Source organism: Sciurus carolinensis, chromosome 3, assembly GCF_902686445.1.
Source record: "Sciurus carolinensis chromosome 3, mSciCar1.2, whole genome shotgun sequence".
Classification (NCBI taxonomy): Eukaryota; Metazoa; Chordata; class Mammalia; order Rodentia; family Sciuridae; genus Sciurus; species Sciurus carolinensis.
This window is the reverse complement of record NC_062215.1, coordinates 128021115-128033344: the sequence shown is the minus strand read 5'-3', so window position 1 is coordinate 128033344 and position 12230 is coordinate 128021115. Positions and strand designations below refer to the sequence as shown.

The window sequence follows — 12230 nt, the reverse complement described above, 5'->3', positions numbered from 1 at the left end:
ACAGTCCAGTTCCTGCCATTCACCCCATTGTTTACAGTGCTTCAGCCACACATGATGGCTTGCTTTCACCGCCATGAATCTGCCAAGTCACTTCTGCCCCTCCTGTTTTCAGTCTAGTTCATACTCCTATACTCCTTCTTTAGGTCTCCCTTTAAATGTTTCTTCCATAGAGTTTTTCTGGACATTGTAGTCTAAATTAGTTCCACCCCACTAATAATGTTATAACACTCAACTAAACTCCATGATCTGTATTACAGTTAGTAAAAGCATCTTTATTTATGTAACTATTTGTTTAGTATCTCTTCTCCAAACACACACACACACACACACACACACCACACATGATTGTTGATTGCATGAGGACAGAAACTGGGTCCATTTTGTTCATTGCTGTCTCCCTGTTACCTAGCACAATGCATAAACATTTCTCGAACGATCCTAAAGAGGATTTTTAACTGATGGCAATCTAAGGATTGGCTGAGAATTACTGAATCCATTCTCTACAATTAAAACTATATCTTACATGACCTTAAAGGCCATGCTCCCAAACCACTTTTCACTCCAGATCATCCTCTCCAAGGAAAAGGAGATCATCTTTTACCAGGGTGGCTAAGGGAACAAGATCTATACTATTTTGTACCCTCTTCTGTGAGGGCTGTTTTGACCTGGGCTTGTGACTTACTTCGGGGCCTTACGATCTAATGGCTAAGAGCCCAGTTTTTCAGTTTAAAGCCAGGGTCTTTCATTTCTGGTTGGGCAATAACTTTTCAGAGTCACTGTAAGCTTCAACTAATAATATTTACTTCGTATGGTTTTGTGAGGCTGAAATGAGATACTGCATGTGAAATTCTTAGCACTGTGCCTTGTACGTAGCAAAAAATAAATGGCAGCTATTTGTCACTATTTTTATTATTGAGTTTGGAGTAATTTTTTGTAACCTGACATTGTGTTTACAGCCTTTCTGGCTACTGTGTTCTCTTTATGACCATGTATTCTTCTACTCTTTGAAGTGATAGGCCAGGTGCTATCACTTTCCTTGGAACAGTATCCATAAATAAGACCTTTATTTCAACAAACATGGATACACTACACTTTTTGTGCAGCATTATCAATATTCTTTCAGAGCATGAGAAACTCATATTATTTTTCAGCTATTTAATGAAGTTGCTTTGAGATTACAGAAAAGTATTTTAATACTTAAGATGTTACTATGCTTCACAAAGACTGTAGTTCCTCTTTGATAACTGTAAGTCATTTAAAGTTATTTTTACTAGACGATTTTTCACTTACTTTGACCATCATATGTTAATGGCTTGTCCATCCCACTTTTCTGGTGGCTCTTCAACCTCATCCTACCTGTTAAATATAACTACTGTTCAAGATTCTGCTTCCTGTACTTAATTCCTCCGGAGCCTCATCTACCTCCAGAGTTTCATTCATCATCTTATGTGGTTCCCAAAGGTTGTCTCCACCCCAGTACTTTCCTCAACTACCAGTTGTATTTCTAGTCATCTGCCAAACTGCGCCACTGTGTAGCCTATGAGCCTGACAGAAAATGTCAGACTGAATCCTCAGTTTCCTCTGCAAAATTTCTTCGTCAACCCTAACTGCACCTTTTTGTTATTTGAGCACTTTCCCTGCCATTTGGGTATGAAACTTTTAAAGTCAACTCTAAGTATTCTTCCTTTCTCTACCTTTAATTTAATTCTATTGCCAGGAAATAAAGATTCCTTCTTCCTTCATTTATTCATTTGTCCATTCCTATCATTAGTATTTATCAGATGCCTACAATGTTCCAAGCAGTGTGCTAAGTGCAAGAAATACAGTGAAGAGAAAAGAAATCTTATGGGTACAAGCTTTAATGAGGGTTATTTTCTAGTAAGAGAAGAAGGACATTAATCAAGTGATATAAAAATGGTCAGAAGTACTATGAAGGGAAGAATTAGGATATGACCTAGTAGTTTAGGGGATCACAGAAGCCTTCCTAAGGAAGGAAAGTCTGAGCTGGGTTCTGAATGATTAATAGAATTAGCTGAGAAAATAGAGAATGGATAGTGTTCTAGGCATGTGCAGAAAGACAGCTCTGGACTTAAACTGAAGTCATATTGTTGCTCCTCAGAGAACAACAGAGAGGAACCAGAGTAGAGAGGGAGTAGGGCAGACAGATCTGGAATGTAAAGATTTTAGATTATAATCCAAGATCAGTGAAAACCATTGTGGGTTTGGAACCAAGGAATGACATAAACATATTTGAGTTTCAAAAATACCATTCTAAGGAGAACAACTGGCACAAGAGCTTTAGGGCTCTTTACAGGATTACTAAGGAGACCATTGTCTAGTCCAGGAAAAGATGGTGGCAGCTTGGACCAGGTAGTTGTGGTAGATATAAAGAAATCAGCTTGACTGGAAAGATATTTAGGAGGTGAGACCTATAGGACCTCATGACTGACTGAATGAGGTTGACCCCTGGATTTGCTTTTTTCAACAGATATAGAACAGGACTATTGACAGAAAAGGAACACCAGAAGAGGACTAGGTAGTTTGGGTAGTAAAACAAAGACACATGATCCCATGAGTTTGGCTTGGAACTTAGGTTAAGGTGCTTTAGATATCCAAGTGGATATCTGTCTGTAAGAACTCCATTATTCTGAATTTGGAGCTCAGAAGAGAGGTTGGTGGAGAAATGGTTGTGGACGTTTTAATGTGGGTGAGATTTAATAGGGAGTACATTGGAAAGTTTGGAGAGAGAACTCAAAAAGCCTAAGAGTGACTCTCGTATGAACATTTAATGACTGGGCCAGGGAAGATGGGCCTGCCAATGGTTCTGAAAAGAAGGAAGAGAGACATCAACCTGCAAAAGAGCCTGGGGGAAAGTGTCTTCCACTAGGATACTAGTAGGAGGAAGCATGCCTGCATGGTCAAGCAAGGAGAAACAGTGAAAGATGCTGTCCATTTTAGGATTTAAGACACTGGTGTCTCAGAATTACCTATTTCAGTGAATTGAGGTGGACCAGATTAAAGAGAGAAAATAGTGACTCGTATATAACTATACTAACAAATTCATCTATGGGATGTTTTGTTTTGAATTGGGAAGTTTTGAGCTTATTTAAACATTGAGAATTAGAATGTGTTTGCAAGAGAAAAAGAGGTTGAATATAAATCTAAAAAAGGATAAGAGATAATAGGCACAGGGGGAGGCAAAGGAACAGCATTTCTGGTTAGAAAAACTTGCTTTAATAAGAGGAAAAGCCCAGGCACAGTGGCACACACCTGTAATTTCAGCCACTTGGAAGGTGGAGGCAAGAAGATCACAAATTTCAAGGCCAGCCTCAGTAACTTAGCACAACTCTTCCTCAAAATAAAATCTTTAAAGGGATAGGGATGTAGCTCAGTGCTGGACTAGCATGTGTGAGAGCCTGGATTCAATCCCCAGTACAGGAAACACACACACACACACACACACACACACACACACACAAGGAATAGCTCTTTTTCTATAAGTCTTGGCTTTTGGTTTACAGTGCCCCTGAAATCTGTCTTTAAGAACCCAACTATTCCCTGTCGTGCTATGGAAAGAACCTTCTAGTTACTTTCCTATCCTTTCTTGCATCCTAGTAGGTCTTCATGCTATCAGATTATGCTAGAACTAAAGCCCTTAGTGGCTTCTCATTACCTACCTAATAAGTATGCTGTTTCTAAATTACTCTCCTGCATTTTGTATTTAAAACCTAAATAATATGGTACTTCCATTCCAATATTTTCTTTCCACTTTTTCTCTACACACACCCACATTTCACTAAAAGTGGATCATTCTCCCATCCATGAACATAGATTGGTTATCTGGACTTTTTTTTTGTATCATAGTCTTCTCGTTGGGAGTATGTAGCTCTGCCTTCAAGATCCTTTCCGTTGCTAAAGACTTATCTAGCAGCCCTTTCTTTTTTCACCAAAATTTCATCCCATTTTATCAAGCTTGTTTTACCCCCAGTAGACCGTCTCTCATGTGAGGAAGATTGATTTATTTGGAATGAAAACTCTTAATCTGGTGGTTTACTGTAAAGTGCTAGCATAACTCAGTTTGGCTAAGTGCGTTCTTAAGATGTAGTTTCATTATTTTTTCTTAATTATATTTATATAAGTTAAAAGTATATTAACCTTCATATTTACAATATTCACTTAATTTTTAATTATAAAATGTATGCTGGGTTTTATAATTAGGGTTTTGGAGTGTGAATGTTACAAAAACTGATTTTGTAAAACAGGTTTCAAATGAGTAATGGTAGAGAAATAATTGTGTGTGTGTGTGTGTGTGTGTGTGTGTGTGTGTGTGTGTGTTATTTATTTATTTATCTATTTTTGTACTGGGAATTGAACTCAGGATACTTTACCACTGAGACACATCCACATCCCTTTTTATTTCTTATTTTGAGACAGGGTCTTAATAAGTTTCTGAGGACCTCGCTAAGGTACTAAGGCTGACCTCAAGCTTGCTGTCCTCCTGCCTCAGCCTCCCAAGTCACTGAAATTAAAAGCATGCACCACCACGTCCAGCTAAATAACAATGTTAAACATATACAATATTACTAAAGCTATTCTTCAACCAATTTTCTAAGCATTGCACTTTCCAAAAGTACTTTGCCACTCTTGTCTACATTAGGGATATTCACTGAATAGAAGGAAACATGATGCAAATTCTAATTTTAGATTCATTTTGTATCATTTATGTAAATTTCTTTAATATGGAAATGGAAGTGAGTGTAATACCTTCTGGACTGATTAAAAATTAATGTGTGGAAGCCTGAGAGCCTAATTTAAAAGACCATCACAAGACTTGAATTAGCTGTACAGTCACAGGTTTAATGTGGAAACTTGAATTATATTGCACTGCTTACCATTGAGTAACGAAAACTGTTCTATGAAGTAATCCATTTCCCCACTAAAAGATAGCAATACTCTCAAGCATGTTAGCAACTTGGAATGTAACTGTGAAATCACCACAAAATTTGAGATACCCTTCTTTATATTTCAAGGTTGCTGAGAATTAATAAAATTCTCAGTTTAATATAAAATGCAAAATTAATTTGAGGGAGGTCGGTAATGTCTACTTTTAAATACTGTTGGGAAAACCATAAAATAAATGACTCAAGGATATTAATTATTGACAAATCCTTAATACTTTATATTGTATTGTAAAAATAAAAGGTAATATCTACATGTTTCATAAAAATTCTAAGGTTTAGAAATTCTAAAATGTTAAGTCCCTATATGCATAATTCTTTAAGAAAATTAGATATTTGTTTAAATTATAAATGTTTCCATTATTTCATATTCAAGATTTCATTAGTGTACAGAGCACTTGTTTTCTTACTCTGGGTGTAATAATTTAGAGTATATGATTTACTAAGTACATTCTCTGTGTCATTCATGATTTGCTTCCCTCTATAATTTGAGAGAGAGGTTAAGGGCATGCTTTTCCAGGGTCCATCTACTTCATCATACCTCAGTTAAACTCTAGCACACATACGAGGAGTTCATACATAAACGTATCATAAAATTAACTTAGGTATTGATACTCGATCCAGAACATGAAATAAATGCACCTTTCAAAAATTATAAAATTAGCCTAGGTAAATGTATGATTACAAAAACAGTATGCCTCTATTTCATGTACAAACAGAGAAGCAAGATGTATCCCATTTGTTTACAGTAAAAATGAATTTTAAAAAATTATAAAATTAGGGCTGGGGTTGTGGCTCAGTGGTAGAGTGCTCACTTAGCACATGTGAGGCACTGGATTCAATTCTTAGCACCACATAAAAATAAGTAAATAAAATAAAGACATTGCATCCATCTACAGCAAAAAGAAATTATAAAATTATAGTGTAAAATAGAGAGTTATTAAGTAAGAATTAGCATTTTTAGGGTAAGCATCTCATATACTTCTTGCTAAATTCCTAAGTAGTTTTGATATTAAATTATGACTTTAAATAAAAATTATTTTATTTATTATCTCTTACCTATGTTGAAAAAACTCACAAATATTCTTCCATTAGGTTGGGAGAGGATCTCTTTCAAAATATAATCTTTATAATTTATATTATTCAGTTGAATTTTCTGGGTTGAGCTTTACCTTAACATACCTATATGATAAACCTGGCTTTTCAAAGGAGATAATTTTTAATTGTGGCCTAATTTGGAGAAAGAAAAATTGAACAAATGAAAAGATTTGGACTCAGATCACAGTTGCTGTAGCCACTATAATTATACTCCAATGTAGAAGCAGCATCTTATGGTGTCATCTTTTTATATTCAAAATTTCTAATAATTGAACATTTGATTTTCAATAAAAAATAATTGTGATGTGTTTTCCATTTTACAGGGGAACTTTAAGGTAGCACAGTGTATCCTTTTCCCTATTGTTTTCTTTATGTCTCTGTGTTCTAGACAAACTGAAAAGCAGGTATGCCCAGGGAACACGCTATACTTCACAGGACTCAGTGCCCGAGCACATGTTATTCTCTTTGCTGGAAATACTTCCCCCCTGCACTGCCACTCCAGAGCCCTACCCCTGTAACAGGACCCAGCTTTGAGGTCCCTTTTTCATGAAGCTTCCGTGATCCACTCCAATCTGAAGAGATTTTTCTGCTTCTCTGACTCCCACAGAGAGTCAGAGAACTGCACTCCACAACTCCTATTTCCCACCTTCTGCTTTGGATTATAGTTATGTGTGTGCTTTTCTTTCTTTTTTACCTTCCAACTACCGCTCTTGAGAGTAGGGGGTCTTCATTTTTAATTTTTCACAATGTCTAACATATGGCAGGTATTAAGTAATTCTTCAAAAAATAAATAACCAGGTTTCTCCCTTGTTAGTTTTGTCTGTTTTATGAAAGTTTGTTAGACATGTTTTACTTGGCATCTTAGTATATTGTTTTTTTTTGTTTTTTTTTAATTAACTTACTTCTGCTGTCTCCTTTATAAATTGCCTACCACATTGACATCTAAGATCTCAGAAAGCCAGGCACGGTACTACACACCTGTAATCCCAGCAACTTGAGAGACTGAGGCAGGAGGATCTCAAATTCAAAGCCAGCCTCAACAATTTAGTGAGGCCCTAAGCAACTCAGCAATTTAGCGAGACCCTGTCTCAAAATAAAAAATAAACAAAGAACTGGGGATGTGGTTCATTGGTAAAGAACCCCTGGGTTCAATCCCTAATATCTACCCACCAAAAAAAGAATCTCAAAAAAAGAATGGATGTCAGGAGTTCTTGTGATATACTTTCTTTAATTAAGGGAATGGTCTTAATTACTTTTTTGAATGAAAAAAGATTGGTTCTGTTGGTAGATAGTTGTGTGCTTTGTCCAGGGACCTTGCCTTCCCTAACTACGGTGAGTTTGTGTTTGGACTCTTTTTCTAGAGTGAACACACTTTAAAGTCATGATTCAAGATCCTAGCCATCTCTCTGAAGTACAAATTAGTAATAAAGTGAAAACCAGAAATGAGAGCACAGTGGATTTTAGAACCTCTCATTGGGAATACTTTGTTCCATTTTTATGTCTAAAGCAATACCTTATCTCATTATCTTTTTTATTTGGACCAGTGGGATTCTGAGAAAGTCGGGGATTTGGGAAAGTGAAGGGCTTTAGTAAAAAGGTGATTAATGGAAGAAAAAAATTCAGGATGTCATTTCCTTTGAAATCTGCCCTTCTCCCAGGGAGTGGCCAGGTAGCTACTGGAGTGGTCGCTGAAATAAGAACCTAAACACCCATAAATTCTTCAGGAAAGGTCAGGATGATGGTTCTGACAGTTCTTTCTAGCTCTGGTAAATCTTCATAGGAACTTTTCTTGTTCCCCTTTTTGGGGTCAGGGAATCAAATCCATGGCCTCATGCTTGCCAAGCACACACTCTGAGCTACATCCCCAACTCTAATTCTGGCAGAGGATTCTTTGGTCACTGGCCCTTGAAGACACACAGCACTTTAGGGAGGGAAGAAGAAAGTAAACCATTCGTGCCAGACAACCATGCGTCTGTTGATTTCTCATCGGGTGTAAAGCAGTCAGCATGGCCAAGTCTCTCCTAAAAGATACAGGATTCATTGTAGGTTGGGCTTAATTGTGTCACCTGGTTCCTGGGTTCTCTGGCGCTTGTCCTTGCTTTCACTCCTCAATTAAGGAGATTCCTGGATAATGAAGTCATGTTAATCTTATTGCTATTTAACAGTGTCTCAGTTTCACTTGAAGATTTGCCCAGGAGGCAGAAGCTGTTGACACTGCCTCAGATACAGTACTGAGGGTAGCAAAGTGTCACTACCAAGAATACCACATGGGAACTGGAAAGATGCCAAATGTGAGTGAGTGGCACCTGTCACCCTGTCTTATTCCACAATCATCCACTTCACTTTTCCCCAACAACAGTCAGTGGAAGCTAACCCTCATTGCCCTTCTCTCAATGCCCGCAGCTCAAAGGGAAAATGGAACACACTTACGGAGAGCTCCTTCCATCTTGGCACCCAGTGAGATATCACTTGCTGGATCTTTATCCCAGACGTTAATTGATACTGTTAACCTTCTGCAGTGATGCCAAGAATTAGTAATGAGGAAATCACATTCTGCTTATCTTGAAGGAGGAAGTTTTATTTAGAGAACCATATGTTTCTTTAGCCAAAGGGCATTAAGGTAACACAGCACTATTTCTTGTACTTGGAAAGATGAGTCCTTGTATCTTGTAAAAATTGTTACGTACCTTTAAAGTGGGACCTTCTTAGCTACTTCCCAGTATATTACCCAAAAATTCTGTAGATATTTCCCTATTCATAGAAATTTCTGTAGCATTAAGGTACAGTCCTTCACTGAGTAATTAAAAGCAATATGCTTTCTTTGTGTGTACTTTTTCACTTCCAATAAAATTACAATGTTTAAGTTAATGTGGGTATAATGGGTAGGCATGTAAATAAATATTTATGTCTAATAAGTGGCATCTGTACCTACCTGTGTGACTTTTGATGAGTTATTTAACTTTCATATGTACAATTTCTAGTTTGGAAAGTGCTGGATTCTAATGATAGCTATCTCTTGGGATATTATGAAGATTAAATGAAACTAATACATGTAATACACTTAATGCCAGGAACAGTGCTCAATAATATTAGTTATTATTATTTTACATTATTAATTTTTAATTTTCTGTTTACTCTCTTAATTTATAACTGTGAAGTATGTTAGATGGATTTAACCATCTTCTTATCAATAAATAAAGGATTTAACATGTTACACTTTTGTCTTCCCCTGAGATTTTTCTTTTCACCTTCATCAAGAACAACATGAAAAGTTCTTGAGCAAACCAATTAAGGGCAATAAGAAATGAATGAATATCTACAGAGATATTTATGGAAAGATATTCAGGAAGTTAGGAACTATGCATACTCAGTATAAGATCCTAGATCTTGGGTAATAGAGATTATAGACTAGGGAAATCATTGCTATATCTGTACTTGTAATATAGAAATGAAACCTATCCCTAGATTACACTATTACCAAGGCAGTGCATTAGTTTCCTAACCACCTCCCACCCCTTGTGAAATAACACAGCAAAACCAAGGACCACTGAAAAAGACCATGACATGAATCCATCATCAAACTCCTACTTGGATATGACAGTTAGTACATAGATATAATATTTGACTCACTACATGACCTGTGGTACTTGTGGTTGCATCAGCCATACATGTGGCATGAACAATTTCATCAGCATCCTTTATACATTCAGGATAAGCTGAGTTTATGCCCCACCAGCACCTGGAAGTGACATTCGCATTGAAGTGGGGTGCTCACCATCAATTCTGCTGAACCAAGTATGGTTATATGTCTGAAGACAGCAAAGCAACATGTGCCTGGCGAGATGGAAGGAAACAATAAGAAAAAAACATTCTAGCAGCACTCTAAAAACAGCCTGAGATGGCTTAGTCTAGAGGTGGCCTATCAGAAGAGTGTCTCATATCTAGTAGTTAGCCTTGAAATAGTTCATTTAAGCAAGAAGTGGCAAACAGAACTGATGATAGCCAAGGCTTTAAGCAATCAATGATATCATAATAACTAGGATATTTTTATTACATTCCTATTCTGCTGTTGTGATTTGACAAGAAAAATCATATAATCTCCCTGCTGCTTGTCTTTTTTCTCTCATATTCAGTCAACAAGCATGTACTAAATAGCCATTGTAGAAGAAATCCTCCCCATTTGAAATTTGTATCATCATGCATTTGCTTGAGAACCTCACCTCAAAGATAACATATCTACTTTCCTTAGCCTCATGTTGAAGATATTCTACCAAGAGGCCCATTTAAGCTTCTCTCCAGGCACACCCACTGTTCTGGCACCCCAGCTTCAGTCCTTTCCTGAGGCTTAAATTCTCCCAACAGAAATGCAGTTTTCTCTACCAGTTTTTATTTACCTTTTTCTTCAAATCTCAAATCAAAGGATTAAATTTAGGACATCTTCATTCATACCCCTCCTCTCTGGTCCCTTTTATTTTTGTTCTACATCTCCCGTACATACCTGTTTGCTATTTTAGCTCACCTTTGCATACATATGACTCTGCATACAGTTGTTACCTCATGTATGTGTGAAGCCTCATTGGCCATCTTCATACACATACAGAGAAATATAGAAAACTGATGTAAAAAATGATCATTACTTAAAAACTCATCTTGTTTATGTGAGATTTATCATCCATTTCACTTTCATAATTAAACCAATATGCCATATGTTTTGTCTTGTTTTGTATTTACCAAAATGCATTCCATATTTTTTGTCTATTCAAGATGAAAGTCAAGTGAATTTACTTAGATTCTTTTGTTAATGTGTACATTAGTACTAGGTACCAAAAAGATAAAAGCCTTATTTACGAAGAGGGAGATTTTCTAGATGCCAATAAATTATCTAGATGTTTTCTAAGTTTATTATAATTTGGTTTGGGGTTTTGGGGTTTTTTTGGGGGGAAGGTTGTTTGTTTTGTTTTTGAGTTTTGTTCTCTTTTCTTCCTTTTGATCTAGTACTGAAGTCACAAAACTACATACGTTTTGAATATAAATGAATTTAATTGCTGTGACTTCAGAATCACATCTGAGATCAGAAACAAGGATTGTTCCCACCTCTTTTGTGACATATAGTATCTGTTCTGGGAACTGAAATCATCAAAGTGACCCATGAAGCACATGTAGATGTCTCTGGAATGTAGTGTCATTTCCACCCATTAGCATGTTGCTTTATCACCCTGTCTCAGAACAGAGCTCAGAAGAAAATAGCATAGGACAGATATGGTTTTAGTTGAAGGGAAATGGTTGTGGAAGGTCAGGCCCACATGCAAGACCTTGCTAGTACACTCAAAGCTGCTGCTGACAGTCAAATGCTTGAAAAATAACCGCAAGGGGCAGTGGTGAGAGGACACTGATGGCAAAGCTCACCTTCTTCACAATTTTGCCTTAATCCTATTGTCCACTCATGTAATCTCTGGTTTTTTAAAGATGCAGGTCTTCTGTGTTGTCTGGAAGGGTTCATTATGCCAAAATCTCTTAGATACTGGTCTACCACTTCATTAAATGCCAGAACATGGTCAAGCACTGAGTTGTAAATGTCTGTGGTGCCTATGATTGAATGTATTTTTTTCCTGCATGGTCATCCATTGTGGTGTTTGTAAGTAGCAAAAAATGAGCCTGATTTGTTCTCCTTTGTAGAGCCAGGCCGAGGCCCACTACAAAGGAAGTAAACATGCCAAGAAGGTCAAAGCACTAGAGGCAACGAAAAATAAACCCAAAATGGTTTCTTCCAAGGACAGCGCAAAGGCTAATCCCAGCTGCTCCATCACTCCAATCACAGGCAACAGCTCTGACAAATCAGGTCAATGACACTTTTCGTTCTTTACATTCTTTGTGTTGCTCCTATTCCCCTGCCCCAACCCTGTTTTCCTCCTCGCAGTCGTTGCATGTTACTCTCCATGATTTATTTTTGTAATATTAATATGTTACCCTCACAGGAAGGATTATGTGTTTGCACAGAATCTAAGCATTTGCTACGTTTTCATTCCATGTTGTGAAATATATACATATGAGTATATATGTGTGTGTTAAAATATATATATATATATGTAAAAGTATATATGCATGAAAAAATGTAAAGGCCACTTGGTCACAGCATGTTTGGACAAAAATCAGGAATTGAATCTAAAATACTGA

At 36.8% G+C, this 12230-nt stretch overlaps 1 protein-coding gene across 6 annotated transcripts in view; it reads left to right on the top strand.

Annotated features, from left to right (window-relative positions):
- The window catches only part of Znf385b (zinc finger protein 385B), a 373034-nt gene that overhangs the window by 326578 nt on the left and 34226 nt on the right, over positions 1–12230 (top strand). For all 6 annotated transcript variants that reach the window (XM_047545050.1, XM_047545048.1, XM_047545047.1 and 3 more), the window contains one exon: positions 11733–11895. In XM_047545050.1, the coding sequence (XP_047401006.1) occupies positions 11733–11895 (163 nt within the window). The remainder of the gene's footprint in view (positions 1–11732; positions 11896–12230) is intronic.